At 35.9% G+C, this 20,120-nt stretch overlaps 1 protein-coding gene and 2 long non-coding RNA genes across 9 annotated transcripts in view; 1 reads left to right on the forward strand and 2 right to left on the reverse strand.

Annotated features, from left to right (window-relative positions):
- The window catches only part of PDE5A (phosphodiesterase 5A), a 128,489-nt gene that overhangs the window by 99,027 nt on the left and 9,342 nt on the right, over nt 1-20,120 (forward strand). For all 3 annotated transcript variants that reach the window (XM_003899129.5, XM_003899130.5, XM_003899131.5), the window contains exons 13-18: nt 2,674-2,799; nt 4,589-4,683; nt 12,599-12,686; nt 16,046-16,146; nt 17,839-17,916; nt 19,182-19,245. In XM_003899129.5, the coding sequence (XP_003899178.1) occupies nt 2,674-2,799; nt 4,589-4,683; nt 12,599-12,686; nt 16,046-16,146; nt 17,839-17,916; nt 19,182-19,245 (552 nt within the window). The remainder of the gene's footprint in view (nt 1-2,673; nt 2,800-4,588; nt 4,684-12,598; nt 12,687-16,045; nt 16,147-17,838; nt 17,917-19,181; nt 19,246-20,120) is intronic.
- Nucleotides 4,005-10,815, reverse strand: LOC116274094. Its single transcript, XR_004182570.1, has 3 exons — nt 10,747-10,815; nt 4,332-4,435; nt 4,005-4,245 (listed from the first exon to the last, which is right to left on the reverse strand). It is a non-coding gene; the product is annotated as an uncharacterized LOC116274094 (long non-coding RNA).
- The window catches only part of LOC103884590, a 63,833-nt gene continuing 54,530 nt past the window's right edge, over nt 10,818-20,120 (reverse strand). For 4 of the 5 annotated variants that reach the window (XR_004182569.1, XR_004182567.1, XR_004182565.1 and 1 more), the window contains 3 exons: nt 17,128-17,266; nt 11,110-11,372; nt 10,818-10,904 (listed from right to left, as the gene is read on the reverse strand). This is a non-coding gene — a long non-coding RNA (uncharacterized LOC103884590). The remainder of the gene's footprint in view (nt 10,905-11,109; nt 11,373-17,127; nt 17,267-20,120) is intronic. The other variant, XR_004182566.1, reaches the window with a different exon arrangement.

Genomic DNA, 20,120 nt, shown 5'->3' on the forward strand with positions numbered 1-20,120 from the left:
TTGGCCTTTAGATAGCATTTGAGGGTTGGGTAATGAAGATAATCACTTAAAGTTTCTATAGAAATCTTTATTCTTACCACTTGTTGGGTTTTTATCCATGAGGAAAATATTTCCTTTTAGTGTCTGATTCATCATCCTACCTTTTCTGGTTGAATAACTATTATTCTAATTCTTGCCAACATCAGCTTGAACATTGCAATCATTCTGGCTGGCCTTCCTTCCTTAGTGCCTCTTCTGTTTTGTTTCTTTCATATATTATTGTCAGTATAATTTTAGGATGATGAAATTAAAATGTTAATGCTAGATAGCATGTTAAAATCATGAAGCTGTTGTGACTAAAAATATTTCATATTGAAAGACAGATCTTCATGTTCTCTGCATGGCTTCTAAATCTTTAGTCATTCTCCTATAATGATTGTAACCATTGCCTCTTGCTGATCTCTGAAACAGATTCTTCATTCTACTCGAACAAATCTGCATGTTTTGTGCTTATTTTCACTTTCCATCTTTTACATCTTAATCCTCCCTGAATGATGTCTGTTCCACTCTCTGCCACAACAAACATTTCTCTTCTGCAGAGCCTGACTCAAGAATATCTGTTTGTAAGAGAACCCTAGGCTTGACTTCATGCTGCTTCAATTGCTATTTGGCAGTGTATAAACTTGCTTTCGATTTTATGTTTATTTATTTATTTCCTTTATATATGCAATTTTGTTATTTTCACTACTGATTGAGTGTCTTGAAGCAGGAGCTAAGCTGTTTTCTGTTTCTTCTTTTTCTCTGGTGGCATCTTGAGTTCACCACTCGGGAAACCTTCCGTAATTGTTGGAGACTGATTCAACGCATTGGACATGCTCTCTAGAGTCATCCAAACTGCAAATAACTACTCAGTAGTCCTGTACAAAATACTGTCTTACAAATTTTAATGGTGTCTAGCATATCCAATGAGAACTTACCAGATATGACCATAATTTTCTTGTATGCTGTTGAGAACATCCTGGTAACAGAATCTAAAACTGTACTTAAATATAGGTACTACTTTGTCCATTGGGTTATCCAATTCTCTTAGGTCTGTCCTAATAAAAGGAAAATAGAGGAGTCCCTTAGGAATTATGTTTCATAGAGTCATTTTGGTCATCATTTCACAATATATGGTATTATGTATTTAATTATATCTGTACATTTATGATTAGTAAAAAATATAGCCAAAGATTAAATTTCTGGGTTTTCCTGTTTATTTTTCTTGCTGCTTTAATTAATCACCAGTAGTTTTCTGCAACATATTTTCTAAACATATAGAAGAGAGTTTCTAGATCTTACTTAAAAGTCTCTCAGTAAGATTAATCTCCCAGTAAGATTAATCCATCACCTTCCTGACAGACTCTATTCAGAAATGAAAAAATGGTGGAAGAAGCTGCAGTGTGCTTGGGGTGAACACATTCAATCTTAGGCATACAGAAATCTTCCGCTTGAAATATGGCAACTCAGTGGGTGAAAAGGTTAGGAGACATTAGGTTCTTTGTTATCAGAATTTCCTGTAAACTGAGCAATAGAACAGGAATAAAATGACCTGAAAAGAAAAGGGAGGATATGGAAGTATTGATTTCCCACCAAGTCTTTTATAAGCAGTTTCTACCAACAATGAAAAAACCTTGTTTTTGACTTACTTCTGTAGCTAATCGTATTGTGTTGAATATTGTCAAAGCAACATTCTTTTCCCTGGTACTTTTTCCATTTCCCAGGGCAATGTTCTTTGTGTTTGAAGCAACTCTGGTGATATATATATGGAGAATCACATATTTATTTTACAAATCCCAAAAAATATAGTAAATCACTCAGATTTGAAGAGAGGCAGATTCTGATACTAACACAAACCATGTTTAGGGCCCATGAGTCTCTGGGGATTTTATTTAATACACCACTTAGAAGTTAAATTAAACCCAACTCTTGAGGCTTGCTGAAGTCTGTCCTCCCCCCGGCCATCTTTCAAAGTATTTTTTATATGGACCCCAGGGCTTTATTTGGCACATATTATTTTTTAAAAAATTACTTATTTGTAACCAAGCAGTAACTACCTGAATAAGTATAATTTAAAAGGACAAATAACTAATGATGGCATTGTCTTGTAGCTCCAATTTGTCCTTGGACATGTACTATATACTTTGTTACTAGTCCACCCCCAGGGCCTTGCACTAAATACCTTCACAGATACACAACATGAGAGCATGGGAAGAACTTGAGAGTGGCTGCTTTTATGGCTGTCTGATGATGAATTCATACCTATGTGACTCTTTGGACTCTCCTAGTTGATGACACATGGACATGGCACATGGACACATGGACTATATATATATATATCACCTAGTCAGTGCCCTATCCTGCCAAAAATACCTTTCTTAGGGATGTCTTGTGTTTTGTATCAATTTAATTAGCATGGTGGTTAACATGGTAGGCTGTGAAGTCAAACTGCTCAAGTTTGAATTTTGGCTCCATCCCTAACGAACAATGTATCCTTCAGCAAGTTACCTCTCTGAGTATCAGTTTTCTTGTCTGTAAGATGATCCAAATCGGAGTATCAGGCTAACTGTGAACGCTTTGTACAGTGCCTGTAACATAGTAAATGTGTGAAGATGTTGGCAATTATTGTTACTACTTATGTTTTATTCCCTAAAGGTTCTTTGCAGATGGATTTTAAGTGTTAAGAAGAATTATCGGAAGAATGTTGCCTATCATAATTGGAGACATGCCTTTAATACAGCTCAATGCATGTTTGCTGCTCTAAAAGCAGGCAAAATTCAGGTACTTTTTAGAGCCATTCATATATCTAATATATTTTGTTGCTTAGTAGTAAAATTTACAGCATATTCTTTCAAGTTCACTTTAAAGTGCACAGATAATGATTTAAAATAATATTTGCTGCAACTTACATAATAAGTTATATTTTGTTAATTAAAGAGGACTAATCTGGCAAAACTACTTAGTTGCTAATTTTCTTCCATATATAATATATATGGCATATTACAAAACCTTTAAAATAACTTCATGTTGCACATACATAGTCTTTGGGCAAATAAATATTTCCTTCTGAGGAAAACACTACCTTATTAAGAAAAAGTAAGAAAAAGTATCACATTTCTCTTGTTCACGTTCAACCTGCTCCATAGTAGAATTCCTCAAAAACCACCCAAGTCCTGAACTTGCTTAAGTTAGGGGTCTCTACTGCATTTTCTCTGGAGCACTCAGTAAATTTTTTAAGTACTGTTTCATAGAAAGGGTTTTGGTTTCATATACATTGACCAGAGACTGTTTAAAAGGAAGATCAATGCAGAAAACGTTCAAGTAATTCGTTCCTTTCCAGGCCAAATTTTATCCATATCTCTGTCCTTAGATTCTAACTTCAGTGGGAATCGACTAGTTATTCCAGGTAAGTGATTCCAGGCATCCATCATATAACTGTTTTTAATTCAGAGCTTCCCTGCCTTTTTCTTTTTGTAAATAAATTCTTAAAATGTTATTCTCTGTGTCTACTTTCATAGGGTGCACATTTTAACAGGCTAAATCTAAAAGAAGTGATTGTTGTTAAAGAAGTGAGGTGAAATTAAATACACTAGTATGATTTTCCTACCTTAGCAAACACGTGTAGGTTGAGTATCCCTTATCTGAAATGGGACAAGAAGTGTTTTAGATCTCAGATTTTTTTTAAACTTTGGAATATTTGCATTATACTTACTGAGTGAACGTACCTAATCTGAAAATCCAAAATATTCCAATGAGTATTTCCTTTGAGACTCATTGGTGCTCCAAGACCTTCAGATTTGGAAGCATTTTGGATTTCAAATTAGGGATACTCAACCAGTGTAAGAAATTGTGTAAACTTATTTTGGGGTATGGGAAGGTCATAAGGATTATCGACACTGAAAACTATCCTTGTTCTCTGTGAGGAATAACAAAATGATGATTTTTGTGTTTGTTGTAAAACCTATTTAGAGTACTGAGAGTTCTAGGAAAATACAGCTGATGATAATTTTAAGTTGTGTCTTTTTTGCTAATGAAGGGGAACAGTATTAATGACAATACTCATGGCAGATACTAAAAATTAACCTATATTTAGCTTGGGAGTATATTATGTAACTTTTTGAAGCCAAGTTTTCATTTCAAATCATTTTCTTTCTATTGTTTTGCTTGAATTAACATTGTCTGCATTCCTTAAGGACACAGCAACTGATAGCAGAGAGTGAACAGAATCTGTAGGGAATTAAAAGAGAAAAAAACAATTATTTAAAGTTTATTATGATTATTTCACATAATAATTAAGAATCAGCAATACTTACTATAGGTAGACAGATTATTAGTTTATTGAGGCATTTCAGCTTTTCCTGTTCATAAGTGACATTTGTGGTGATCCCATTGTGAATGACAAAGGACAACTGATTCCCTGAAGAATAGGATTCTAGGGTTAGTCCTTTGTGACTATAGAGAAGTATGTATGTAAAGCACTGAGGGGAAAAAAAGATTACTGAAAAGAGGTAATATAATGTTCTTCACCACATTTTATTTGTTCTTTCCTCCAATGTCTTTGATCATGCAGAACAAGCTGACTGACCTGGAGATACTTGCATTGCTGATTGCTGCACTAAGCCACGATTTAGATCACCGTGGTGTGAATAACTCTTACATACAGCGGTAAGACTTTCCCAGTAAAGCAAGAAAATGTTTTCTTTTAATTATAGGACTGTATGTTTCTAAGTTAAAGCCACAGCAAAATTTGATGGTACAAAATTGCAATTGGTCAAGGTCCCATAACATACTCTGGTTATATTTAAAGGAAATGGAAAAAATAATGCAGGTTCAGTATTATGTTTATAATTTTTCAGCCCTGAAGTTCAAAACATATTTATGTTGAGAATCTTATTTCATTAGATAATTACCAAGAGTTTTACTTTAGTTTATGTACATCCAGCTTAACAGCTCCCTTAGAAAACTATTAAAACTAGTTCAAAAAAGGTAACATTTCACCCTGCAGTAGAAAAGATAATATTTGAGAAGTGCTTAGCTCAGCCCTGCATACTTATTAAGTGCTCAGGAGAAGGAGGCTTGTGGTCTTAGTGGAAGCTATATAGCACAGTGTTGGAGAACTGGGCCTCTGTCTAATTTCTCTATACCATAATGTCCTGATACATGAAATGGAAATAATAGTTGTAAAAGATAATACACATCAATAGCAAGCAGAATACTTGATGCCTATTTAAGTCTTAAATATTAGAAACAGATGCTAGAGACGTACCATCATCAGATGACTGCTCATTGGCTGAGTTTGAGAGTGCGATACTATCTGTTAGGACAAGCATTTCAGGCTCCTTTAAGAGCCATACTTAAGTGACATTTGAGATGACAAATGAGAGGATAAAGGTGACATCACTTTTCGTCAAATGTTTGAGCCACTGTGATATTTTTATTTTCTTGTAGGAATTTAGTTGAAAGGTCTATATTTTAAGTGCAAGATCTCTTACTACTGAGCATTTTTTAAGTACACAAGTGATTCAACTAATGGACAGATCTCTCAAGGAAATTCCAGATGTCTGATATCTAGAGGGAATTTCAGAAAGCTCTCTAATCACATTCTCCTTATCTAAATAAATGGAAAACTTCATGTAGAAAGAATTGTAGTGATGTAACAACCATGTCCTCTGCTGACCTTTGATGGGAAAAGATAGCAAGGTCTTGCCTGAGTATCAGAGTCTGGCTGTTTCCTCTTGAAAAATCTCATGTTGTGAAGAACTGACTGAGTGACATGTCCTTTGTCCCCTGCGCTTTGTCATGTGATTGCAATCCTGAGCCTCACATAGACACAGAATAATTATGAAAGGGGACACTGCCATGAAAAGATGGATAGTGCAGAGTCAAGCCACATAGTATGCCCCTCCACAGTCAGCACAGCCTAAAGATCAGAATCAGCATGTGCTACACTGAACATAATATTATTAGTATGTGGATTATTAGTGTATGGATCGCTCTAAGATACTATATTGCCCTGCTTTAGAGTGAAAAAAAAACACTCAACTCTTTTTTCCTTTGTTTATTTAAAAATAATTACCCCAAAAACATCTGGAGAAACGTCATCTTCTCCAAAAAAAAAAAAAAAGAGAAAGAAAAAGAAAACATCCTGGGAAAAACTCATCAACTGCAGAATCTTGCTTTCACACACACACCACAAAGCAGACTTCAACTTAAAAAAAAAAAAAAAAAGTTAAAGCAGTTTCAAAGATTTTTATTTCTTCCTACATCCCTGTGGTTTCAGTAGAGGAAACCAAGAATTTTCCAGGGATTTCTCTTTTTTTCTTTCCTTGCTGGTAAATGAGTGATACTTAAAGTAGAATTTTCTTAGGCAGGGGACTCAGGAGAGTATGAGTACCATAAATATTCCCATGTAAAGTACTATCTTCTAAAAACGTATACTGTGTCCAGCCCTCATCAGATTTTCAAACTAATATTTAGAGAAAATCAAAACAATAAAACAATGCACAGAGATGAAAGTAACTTATCAAAAAAAGAAAAAATGGTCATGTGGTAGCAAAGTTTGAAACTGAGGTTGTCCTTATTCATTCTTGAACATCTTTTCAGAAAATTACCCTGAAATTACCTTGAAAGAAGATATTTCTTCAATAGAAAGTTGCCCCTTGAGTCGTCATTTGATTATTTGAAGGCTTCTTTGATTAGGAAACTACCATTGTAGAGGAGTTCTACAGGTACGCCAGTGGCGTATGTGAGGGAAGAGTTCACTGCTCACGCTTACTTCTCCCACTTGGGTGAAGCAAGAAAAGAATGAGGGCCAGGCACGGTGGCTCACACTCGTAATCCCAGCACTTTGGGAGGCCGAGGCAGGCAGATCACGAGGTGAGGAGTTCGAGACCAGCCTAGCCAGTATGGTGAAACCCCATCTCTACTAAAAATACAAAAAAATTAGCCAGACATGGTGGTGGGTTCCTGTAATCCCAGCTACTCAGAAGGCTGAGGCAGGAGAATTGCTTGAACCCAGGAGGCAGAGGTTGCAGTGAGCTGTGATCTCACCACTGACTCCAGCCTGGGCAACACAGCGAGACTCCATCTCAAAAAAAAAAAAAAAAAAAAAAAAAAGAATGATCTCAGATAGATACTGAATTCTTATTTTAAAAATAGACAGTAATAGGAACAAAATGGCTGAAGTGCAGACAACCACTAGAGAAAACACAATTGTAGCATTTGGGTTATGTAGAGAAATTACCTGCATTAGGCCTGCACTCAATATAAGAAGACTGTTGTAGATGCATTTATTTAATTAGATTCAAGTTTTGGTGTTGATAAAATAATGCAGTGAAATTATGTTATATTCTAGGCAGATAGATAATGAATAATTATTATATTAGGGTATTTGCCCTTTGCAAGGCGGAAAGAGAGTGATAGAAGTATAAAATGTGATTCTTTCCATTAAGGAATTGTCATAGTCTCACGAAGTAATAGTGATCACTACAAGAACGTTTCTAGTCCTGAGTTATGTAGAGCAGGACTGTAAGTGTTCAGCAGAGAAGACTGGTCCAGTCAGATGTAGTACAACTCCATTGTTAATGCCGGAAATGAGACTTAAACTTGGTCTTAAAATATGGGTAGGATTTAGGAAGGAGAAAGGATAAATATATTTCAGGAGCACCATGAGGTAAGCACTTTCTTGGAACAGTGGTGATGGCTAGCTTGCCTAGAGTTAGAAGGTTCACATTGATTAGGAATGAAAAAGAAGAGAATGAACAAACGGAAACTTTCTGAGGCAGGGTTATAAAACTAAGCAGTGCATTATAGATTTGATATGGGTGGGAAAAAGGAGCCACTACAGTGTGTAATAAGCACACGGTTTTAGGAAAGAAATCTGAATGTAAGCTACAAGGTGAATGGGTAGAAATTAGAACCACAGAGCTCAACTAGAAAGCTGTTACAGCAAGTCAGATATAAACTGAAAAATCACATATGGGCTAGAGAGAGGAAGAGGATGAAGGAGAAAAAGAAAGTTTTTTAATTTAATAATAAGCAGCTAGTTATATATAAGCATGAGGGAAGGAGTTACGACTTCTGGTCCAAGAAATTGGAACAGTGATGGTGCCATTGATGAAAATGAAAGAGCTGGGAAAATGTATATGTGTGCACTGAGAGAGAGGGATGACAAGAATGGAGATTAGGGGAGTTTTGGCAATAAGTCGAGTAGAAGATAATAAATAGGGTGGTAGTTAGAAGTGGTAAAATGATCAAACGGATGTGTTTTTTTCAAGGTTAGAGATGCAGTAAAATCAGGGGGGAAAGGTCTCCTGCTGGCCACAAGGAGATTTGTGTATATTTGTCCTAGGAGAACTTGTTCTATGCCATGACTGTCTTCTCTGCTCTAATAGAGGACAGAAGTGAGCTGAAGTCATGGTCTGGCAGTGGGAGTAGAGGGTCAGCAGGATCTGAGAGACTTTAAAGGGCACTACACTAGCATAAAATCATGGATGAAGTTCAAGCTGGGTGAAGTCCATTTTATCCATGAATGAGATGATCCCTGGTCAGGTTGGAGATCTTGAGAGCCTGGAGATCTGACTATGAATAAAGTGAAAGTTCCATTCAATTAGACCTATGTCAGTAGTAAATACTAATAATAGAAGCTAAAACTTTATATAGGCCTTACGGCATTTGAAACATTTTTGCACTCTTTATTTATTAGTTTATTTAGTCCTTATACCACCAAGCAGTGGCTGTGATGGTTATGGTAGTTAAGAGCCAACTTGAGCCAGATGCCCGGCTTCAAATCTTGGCTTCTCGAGAACTCTTACTTTGTGACCTTGTGCAAGTCATTAAACTTCTCTATGTCTATTCTATGTGTAATAGAATAATGAAAATACCTATCTTCTGGGATTTTCATCAGGATTAAAGGGGTATAAATAGATGTAAAGTGCTTAGAATATTTCCTGGCACATGTTAAATGCTCTAGAGGTCTTAGCTATTTTCACAGGGGAATGTTCTTAGCAACAGATAGGAGTTTAAGATCTTGCTTTGTCCTGTGGTCAATAAAGGAAGTGGCAAAAATACTGTGCCCAGTAGAACCTAGTAGCTGTGGAACAAAGAAGCAGAGCCCTGTCCATCGTTATGTGCAAAGAGATAATCAGTACTGTCAAGGAGGTCAGAGAACTCTGAGGTCAAAACGTGAAATGAATCATCATTATGAATATCTATGTCATTGAATATGATTGTTGATTGGGAGAAGAAGGCAATCGTGATGATTTGAAGAGAAATGATGAAGTAAAGAACTAAATGGGATTGAAGGTTACAAAGAGATTGTTAGAGAATTGAGCCCAGAGTAATATATACGGCTGAGAAGCAGAACCAAGGACGTTGTTAGTCCTTTGTGACATAAGCAGACTGGGGTGGCAATATAGTTCCCCACCCCCATGGGGCTTTCCTTTTCTGTAGATTTCTAAGGCTTCCTATTTCTAAAATATTGGTCTGATTTCTGCATTGGGCATCTTAATACTACTGTCAGAGATAGACCAACAACTGTGCAGGACAGAGGAAAATGTAAAGTGAGTGTGCTGGTCCATTAGGGCTCACTGACAGCAGCGTGGGAACAAAATTCTGTAGCAGTAGTGGTTTAAATGGGTCCTTCTGTTGCAACCTTAAAGAAGCCACATAGCCTTGTGTTTGAAAGAGGAAAATGCAACAGATATAGAATACACTGATTTCCATGAATGTTTTTATATACAGGAAATTTGGGGCATTTGTCACTCTGTTATTGATTCATAAATCTGTATTTTTAGAATCTAAGTAAAGACAAACACAGTTTGCATTCATCTATCTCACAAGCCAAGAATTTTCTCTAATGTGAAACAGTCCCTTCTGTGTCATCTAAAAATGTAATGTGTGTTTGAAGTTCTAACTTGTTTGTGTTATATCCACCTAATAGCATTTCGTAGTCCAGCTCCTAAGTAGGTCAATGAGTGGATACTATGTGCCTTTAAAGTACTTTGGTATCCTCAGACCATGTGATGTGTTGAAGAGGATGTACTTGAATGCCAGCTCTACCATTTATATCAACCTTGAGCACATTATTTTTCACTGAGCCTTTGATTGTCTAGAAAGCAAAAAGATGGCAACTTTAGAGAGGTCTCAGCCGAGGTTACCCTTGAGGCACAACCTGAGATGAAAGTCAGTGTGCATATAGCTTATTTGTGAATATGACCCCAGGGAGCAGGAATGCGGGACTGGGAAGGAACCAGGGAAGAAAGGAAAGGCAGTAGAGGGGATGAGTTACCCAGATGTCCACCCATACTGGGTCTTAGTCTTCCCAGGCACTTTGGAGTAGTCTTATGAAATAAGACCCAGAACTGTTGACTGGCAAGACAAAGGCAGTTGTACCTAGGTCTGTGTACCCCACTGGTCCAAGGTGGTCCGCAGGCCTTCACTCTTTCACACTTTCAAGTTGAACAAATATGAGTGCAGAGAAAATTCCTTTGGGCACCAGCTGTGGGGTCAGAAAGCTCTAAGGCAGAAGTGAGAGGTATTAAAGGTAGGCTGGGGCATTCTAATTGGTACTTGCATGAAGTCTGTTAAAGCGTGCATGAAACTGGACACTACATCAGGGGATGAGTAAGAGGTGGGATTGAGGGTTTTGATGTGGTAAATGGGAATGCCCTGCCCAGAGTTATTGTAAAAATTAAATATAATAAACTAAAAAAAACTAAAGCACACTACCTGACATGTTATAGGCTCTCATTATAGGCCATCTCCCTGGATGATCTCATCTACTCGCATGCCAGGATTACCATCTGCATGTTGGTGCATTCCAAATCTATATCACCAGCCCAGACTAAGTTCAGACATTTATATCCTTTTGGGTCTATTTCAGGCACCTTAAAATGAACAGATCCAACATTCAGCTAGTCAGCTTCCCCTGCTTCATCCCCCATCTTTGATCATCTTCTCTCTTTTCCTATGTCAGTAAATGAGGTCAGCATCCCAAGGCAGAGACTTTAACATTCATACTTTTTCCCTTTTCCCCCTCATCCCCTCATCTCCCTCATCCCCCTCATCCCACTCCTAGTCAGAAGTCATTACCAGTTCCTATCTGATCTACTCTGAAACAGCTCTCAGATGTCTGCTTCTCTTCCTTTGGGCTGCTGCCACTCTAATCCAGGCTCTCTCTTACTTAGATTCCTAGAAGTTTCCCAGTAGTCTCCTAACTCCCAGTAGTCTTGATATATACACAATATCTGTTTCCAGTAAGTTCATCCTTTTTCAGAAATCTACTCGTGTTACTCTGTTCATTGTCATCCCATTTTCCAATGCTAAGCACAGTACCTGATCCATAGTCCAACTCACTAAATATGGAAGGAGCAAAGAAGACAAGAAGGGCAAGAATTAATTTGAGAAAGGTTAGGACAACAGTAACATTGATAAATTAGCAATATAGACAACACTTTAAACAATAAGAATAGATGGGATTATCTGTCCTCTTACCTTTATTTTCACTTTACTATTTTCGTTTTCCCTCAGGTCTCTCTCACTTTACCCATTTTTCCCCCACATTACATTTCTTCAGTCTTAGGTAGCTTCTCTATCTTCAACAAATTAAATGCAAAGTAAAATAACCATTCAGATAGTAATAGGGAGAAATAACAAATCAGTTGTATTATCCACCACTTGTATGTGGAGCTTTACAATTCACAAAGCCCTTTCCTATAAATTTTATGAACAGAGGTTTTCAGAAATTTCGTCTTTTTCTTATGAAGAAATAGTGAAACCTATGCTTAATATTCACATGTGAAGGGTCCTGAGAAACATGAGGTGGAGGATTGTGCTTGTCGTGCTTTAAAGCTGTATTTGTGACTGTCTCAGTTCATATAATGAACTGAGTATAATGTCATTTCCTTTGTCTTCATTCAGCCAAAGGGTCTCTACTGCTTCACCAAGTTCAATTAGCAGAACTAGCAGGATATTCTGCACTAAAATGACCTGGATCCCACATGGGGAACTTTCCAACTCAGCCGTCTCCTTCCTTCCTTCCAAGGGAGCATGTGCCCTGAGTATCCTTCTTTTTCTTGCCTTTCATCAGTCATACCTCAGTTAATTCCATCTCAGTCAGTCCTTTTCTTATTTGCAGGCACACATGAATAAGCTGACCTTCAGCCTGAGCATTATTTCAGAGGAAAAGCTAATGTGAATTTGTTTCAGATTTTATATCAATTGCAGTTTTGAAATTGAAAAATATAATTGGTACAACTATTTCAGTGGGTTTTTTTTTCCATGTTTGGAGGTATTAATTTTTTGGTCCTTACTCCTTACTTCTATTTTAATCAGTATTAAGACCAATGAAATTGTTCATACTTTGCACTGGCGATGGTTCCATTGATATTTGAAAACAATTTGACTCTTGGTATTTGTTTCCCAGAGATTACCTCACTCTTTTCTCAGAAAAGGAGGGAAAATTATTGATTAATTTTGCGAAGTAGTCTCTCTTTTAGTTAAACAGTAATAAAAATGTACTGATAAACTGGCACATTAAGGAAACTGATCTTTTTTCCTTTCTTCAACAAAATATTTTCAGAAGTGAACATCCACTTGCCCAGCTCTACTGCCATTCAATCATGGAGCACCATCATTTTGACCAGTGCCTGATGATTCTTAATAGTCCAGTAAGTACCTAATTTATTGTTGTGGAATTTTAAAAAAGAGCTTTATAAATTCAGTTTTATTTTTAGTTCTTGGATTTATTCCCAGCATCATAAATTCTTGCACATACTTTATTCCTTTTTGGGTAAGGAAGGCAAAGCCAAAACATTTGAGATCCTCACAGCCTCACTTCTCTAGACAACCAGAACTGTCTACATGTTGCCTGATAAGGGAAATTTGGTTATTCTACTCTATGTGGCTATTCCAAATTAGAAACAAACAAAAATGTGTATTTTGTGGCTCTCAGTTAATTTTGCTTTTTTTGAAATGAAGTGGTTTCTATAGCTCAAGCATTTGTTTTCACAAAGCAATACCTTTTCTTCTTTTTACTGAAACTTCCAGTTACTAAGAAACAATTTTATTAAAGAATAAAGCTACTTAACTACTTGGTGAAATGAATATTTATCAACATAAGAAAGCATATGCTATGCTATGCTAAACATACTTATGTTAAGGAAAACAAGATTAATTTAATATGCACCAGGATATTAACAATGGCTGTGCTGGTGTAATGAAATTGTTCATTTTTTGGGGGGGGGGAGGGGTGATTGTTCATTATTTACATTATCTGCTGTGTGTAGGTATTACCTTAATAATATGAAAAAATGAAAGTTTTAACTATTACATTGAACATACACAATGCATGACATATAATCTTAAAACAGTTTTACCCCAATATCACTAAGTTTACTCAGTGGGGCTAGTTCTTTCCTGAGCCCTGGAAAAAAATTCAGGGATTCCCATCACTTTTCTGGTCACGATTTTATAAGTAAAAACCCTCTAGTTACTTTAGGTCCCAATATATAGTATAGAGTTCTCAACTCAGAAGCCAAAATGTGTACTCCTGGGTAGCAGTCCAAATTTTGAACCTGATTTAACGTTTCACGTTTTCTGTTACTGCACTGGTAGGCTTCTCCCATTCCCTACCTTGTGTTTCTTCTGACTCCTTCCTCTCTCCCCAACCTCCATGTAGTTTCTTACCCCTTCATACTTGAAGAATGGGAAGGGAGAATAGGTGAGAAATGTTAAAACATTCTTAACAGACTGGTGCTGAGATGAGTGTCTTGCACCTTTTAAGACAAGAGTCAGACACAAGTCTACTCTAGCCCCACCTCCACCCACTAAATGATAGGAGACATACACAGGAACTCCACGCCCCTCTCTCTTACCTGAGGTAAAGGGGAACTCACTCTCATGCCTCCCTCAACACCTCAGTGTGGGGGAAGAGTTAAAAGTTATGTAGCCTGTTTTGGCACCCTCCTTATAAAGTCTGTATATGGTCTAGTACAGATTGTTTTTCTACCACATGTGATTGTTTAGTATGAATTATATCATGTGTGATTGGGAGGTAGAAGGATGGTATCAGTATACCATAGACATTCTATCATTTCATACACAACCTCCCTGGGGTAAGAGGTGCCAGAATTATAGAAGTTGAATTCTGACCTTCAGCAAGAAAGAAAAAAGCCCTCCCCTTGGCTCCTGCATATGCAGCCCTTTCCATTCTTTCTTAGGAATATTAAAAATGAGCACTTGCACCTGAGGCTCTCTCCCTCGCTTTGGACTGCTGTAGCCTCTCGGGAGCTTGCTCTTCTTTCAATGCCCACCTTAATAGCAGACTTACTGTCTCAATGATCAATTCTATATGCATGATCACAGGGCCCCCACAAACCAGCATTTCTACTTGATTGTTTTTGTCCATCTTTAATGTCCTCAGAGACAGCCTCCAGACCAGCCAAACTGGCCCGTCCAAGTTACTTCCAGAGGAACCAATTCTTGGTTTGGTTTGTGCTCTGGTTACAAAGTTGCATAGGTTTTGAGTGGTCTTTCCCGATACCATTTTTTTGCACAATCCATGTTATTTTTAGTGTACAGTTTTTCAGAACTGAAATTTCTCAGGAATGTATATGTCATGTTATAGTAGGAATATCTGTACTTTTGCTATCTGTGTGTTTCCACTAAAACTTTCATTTCAATATCCCATTACAAATTTAGCTCCAAAGAAAGAAAATATGCTAACTTTTTTAAAAGCCTATTTTACAGTATTCCTATCAACTGACCTGTTACTATGTAACTTATTATGTAATATGTTGTTGCTTAATATGTAAGGAATCTGGTTATCTATATGGCTGGCTCAAATTATAAGACCTATCTATATATTCTATCTTTGTAAGCAAAATTACACAAGAAATTATATCCTCAGCCTTTGGGAGTAAAAAGTAAAAATATAGCACCAAAAGACATTTCATCTTCCACTTGAAATTGTTTTATCTTAAAATAAGTATCAGAAGGTATTTTCTGAATAATTTTCTGTTTAGAATCTAAAATGATTTAGTATTTAAAATAATGTTTATGGTTGTAATTATAGATTATTGTCATTAATTAGATCCAGTTTCAGCATCTAGTTATCCTCTAACCAATGTGTTTTGGCCTCAGCCTAACATACCCAGAAGTTCCCCTGTCTTCATAACAAATCCTCTGCCTTCAGATCTCTTTCCTAACCATCTGGGTTTTTTCTTGGCCCTAAGATACAGGAAGCATATCTGACTCAACTTAGAGATGTTGTTTTGATTGTATTATGAGTGCCTGGTCTATGTATTTTACTTAGTTCAAGATTAGAGAATCACTATGCTTTAAATTACAGACAAGAAATAAAAAATGGTTACATAGTGAAAACTTTGAGTGATTTGCACATGGATTAGCTACCTTTTAAATATTCCTTATAGATGTTTCAACCCATGCTTTCTTTCTCCACTGACCAGTAAGCACCCTTTGGCTCATGCCCTTTACCCATCTATATTAAGATGTTCCTAAGGAATATGCACTGTTACCGTAACTGACCAAGTTAAAATTATATAAATTTGCACCAGAAATGTTATTGGATTTATTTAAAATGCCATAGAGAAGTGACTTTTTTCATAATCCATTGTTTAAAAATTTTACCACTTCATTCTTCATATCCATTAATATGGCTTTGATTTTTTTCAAAGTTTTACTTGCTGTTAAATTATAGCAATTAGTCTGCCCTATAGAAAAGAATAGCTTTAGATTTTAAGTCTGGACTAAGGCTTAAGGAGTATAAAAGTGGGAAAAACATGCGTATGTAGGCAGATGAAGCATCATGAAGCAGTTTACATGTATGACAGAGGGGTGGGGTGGGAACATGGAGGGGAAACATTATTTCATGGTATTTAAGTATGCCCTCCACATTCATGAGTTTAGAATACTGGGCATGTGTTTAAGATATGTGAATGTGTTTGCAGATTTTGTTCTTGTCTGCAGCTTTCCAGGGTGCTAATGTTGGTTTTCTTTTTTTATAAAGGGCAATCAGATTCTCAGTGGCCTCTCCATTGAAGAATATAAGACCACATTGAAAATAATCAAGCAAGCTATTTTAGCTACAGACCTAGCACTGTACATTAAGTAAGTTTTAAGAAATAACCGGAGAAATAGGTCTTCGAAGTCTTTCTGAGAAATTTCAAAACACAAATGTCCTGGCAAAACTGCTTATCAGACTATGGAGCAGTTTCTTAAAGGGTAGCCAGAAAAGTCTACTCCTTTGGCTTACTTACTGCTGGAAATTAAGAATACCTATTATTTCTGATGTTTATCTACCACTGTGTCTCTGAAACTATATACAAATCTACTAGCCATCTCAAGGTCAGTCATTCCAAGCCATGTTGTCCCAAGATTATATGTCATTTGCTTTTCCTCCTTTCCCTTGCTCCCCGCAACTTCTGACCATTTCATGACTCCTTTATACCGTTGTTCAAGCTTAGTTGGGCAGGAAAAGGAGTTACTGCCAAGCAAGTAACTCTTGTTTCTTTTCATTTGATTTTGGCAGAAGAATATTTATGTAGAACTTTGAAGTTGTTGATTCTAAAATAAGAGTATACATTAGAGTCGTCTCTGTGATTATGCATATTCATGATTAAACTGCCTTTCTAAAAGCTAGAAAATACTTTCGTGCATTTGAGCAATCATAAGTTTCCAACTCCTAGCTGAGATCTTTGATGCATGTGTAGGAATGAGGGGAGTCAGGGAATCACACTCAGGATTTCCTTGTAACAGGAGTCTCTCTTCTTCTGTAAGGGATTCACGTTTATGGTTGTAGTCACTCTTAGGAGAAGTAAAAACCAAATAGAATAAACACACAAAAACATCTGCCAGATATCTACTGTTATACATCTAGAAGTAACTGTATGTGCCTACTTAATTGGTTTTTAGAGCATTTTGAGGTTAAGACAAAATAATATATATCAATAGTATAACTGATATATATATATATCAATAGTATATATTGATATATATATATATATATATATATTCAGTTTATTAGAAATAATTGCAGAATAAGGATCATCAAATTACCAAGAATTTGAAAAATACCTGTAACCACAATACCTTTCCAACCTTTACAGGCCACATGGGTCTCTCCTTTGAATCCTTATGAAATCTGCTTTTCATTTTTTATAGTCATACACTATCAGTTTTATTACCTAAGTTTTTCTTGAGTCTTGTGTCTCCAGGTAGATATTAAACACTGCAAAAAGAAAAATTTTTGTCTTATGCCTTCTCAAAATGCTTAACAATACTGGGCACGCAAGAGGTATTCACTGTACACCGAATATTATTATATTCACTGAAAAATAACAACTATTATTTTAAACTTTACCTAGTCTTTATTTACTTCAGAAGCACTTCACAACTTTATATATTTTTTATCCTCTATCATGAAATAAATGATAGTTAAACTGAAACCTATAGATTATGCCATACACTTAAAATATCTGAAATCATTCTCAGCATCAAATTTTTAACTCATACTGTTTCATTTTTCTTAAAATAACAAATATTCAAGAATTGAAATTACCACTATTTGTGATCTATAGTTAAAAATTAGGTGAGATTTAATGTTTCATCGAAAGCAAATGATAGAAGGGGGAAAGTGAGGTATTAAAGATTTGTAAATGATGATTTTTATACTGGGTTCTAAGATGGGAAAAAAATAGAGGTTTTTTTTTAACCAAAAATTTACTCCATGAGTCTTTGTAGAACAAAGGGATAAGAGCCCGGGTAATTGTTATAACTAGCAATTTTTTTTAAACGTTGTAGGAGGCGAGGAGAATTTTTTGAACTTATAAGAAAAAATCAATTCAATTTGGAAGATCCTCATCAAAAGGAGTTGTTTTTGTAAGTATGCTAACTATCTTTAAAGCCGAAGTTTTTTATCCAGTTAATTTTCTCACCATTTCTTCTCACTGTTAGTTTTTATTGCAATTATTTGTTATAACATGATGATTTTAAAACCTGTCAGATTTTTCCAGAGGGTTGTACAAAGAGTAAATTTGAATATTTACTTGAAAAGAAGTGCATTTGCAAATCCAAGGGAATGAATTGTTCCTATGTTCTAGAAAAACCTTTAAAATGTGGTAGAGTATCAGTATATGGCTATATGTTTCCCCTATTCATTTTCCTAATTCATTGTAATGGAAGTGCTGAAAATGGAATTATTGTAGAAGTAAGATGTAGCTTCAAAATGTTTACTTCTCTTAAAGAAAATCTGAAAAGGTAGAGCAGTGAAGTCAGGGTCCATACATGGAAGCAGTACTATAAAGTCTCTATGATGAAAACAGTTTGATATTGGTGGAAGACCAGTGGAACACAGTAGAAAATCTAGAATTGCATAAGACATATAGTATGTAATAAAGATAACATTCCTAGTGACTGGAGGAAAGAGAGAGATGAGTAGATAACCAAATGGAAAAAGACAAAATTGGATCTACTCTACAGACTTAAATTCCAACTGAAGCATAGAGTTCAATGTAGGGACTTAAATCATACAAGCACTGAATAAAAGTATAGGTGGATTCTTCTATAACCTAGGAGTGAAAAAACTTTCCTAACTATAATTCAGCATGGAGAAACAATAAAGGAAAAGGCTGAAAAATGTGATTAATCGTTCAAAGTCTTTTCATGTAGAAGTTAGCATGTGTGTGGAGTGAATTAGGATGACCTACTATGATTTCTGATATAAGACTTTCATCAGTATGATACCTGATGTTTTACTTTAATGGTTAATTATTAGTAATCAATGTACTTTCGTCATACTGTGACGGTGTGATGAAATATAGAATGGAATACTAAGGTGACAAAAATAATAAAAGCAGGCAAGATTTTACCCAAGGTTAGTAATTTTTCAGTCTGCCAATCTGGAGCTAAATGAGGCAGTTTGAGGACAAATTCCCAAAGTTCAAAGGAAAACTGAAACAATGATGCTCTGTTCTCACTGTATCAGTTAGACTTTCATATAAATTGTTTCTTTTTCTTTGGTCTTTATAAACTGCCATTTCCATTGTTTAGAGGGTTTTAACTTTTTTTTATTAGTAACTATTTATTGAGGGTATATAATAACACAAAAGTAAATAGAAGTTTTGGATTTCTCTTTTCCATAACAGAGCAATGCTGATGACAGCGTGTGATCTTTCTGCAATTACAAAACCCTGGCCTATTCAACAACGGGTATGTTGCTTAGTGACAATAACAGTAATAATTAAAAAGTCAAAATAACATTCTACCCAGCAATCCCACTACTAGGTATCTACCTAAAGAAAAATAAATCACTATATAAAAAAGACACTTATATGTTCATCACAGCACCATTTATTATATCATAGCAAAGTCATGGAACTAACCTAAGTGTCCATCAACAGTTGATTAGATAAAGAACATGTGGTACATATGCACCATGGAATACTATGCAGGCATAAAAAGAATCAAGTCATGTTCTTTGCAGCAACATGATTGGAGCTGGAAGCCAATTATCCTTAATGAACTAACTAATTCGAAACAGAAAATCAGACACTGCACATTCTCACTTATAAGTGGGAGCCAAACAGTGGGACACATGGACATAAAGATGGAAATAACAGATACTAGGGACTCCAAAAGGGGGAAAGGTGGGAAGAGAACAAGGGGGGAAAACTACCTGTTGGGTACAATGTTCACTATTTGGGTAATGGGTATACTAGAAGCCCAGTCCCCACCAATACACAATATACATATATACCAGACATGCACATACACCCCCTAAATCTAAAATAAAATAAGTTTTTTTAAGTTTTTACTCTTAAAGGTAGCTTCTGAAGTAAATATGGAAATTTTTTTTGGAATTTTTAAGTAGTATTAAAAACCGGTATTTGGACATATAAAGGCTTTTCTTTTTAGAAGATGCATTTGCACATAATATTTGTAAGATATATTAAGAAAGAGAGCATCTACATTAACACAGCAAAAACATCGCTGTTGATAAGTTTTCATTTCAGTATGATAGGTTGAGCATACCTAATTCAAAAACCCAAAATGCCCCAAAATTCAAAGCATTTTGAGTACTGACA

This window comes from Papio anubis, chromosome 3, assembly GCF_008728515.1.
Source record: "Papio anubis isolate 15944 chromosome 3, Panubis1.0, whole genome shotgun sequence".
NCBI lineage: Eukaryota > Metazoa > Chordata > Mammalia > Primates > Cercopithecidae > Papio > Papio anubis.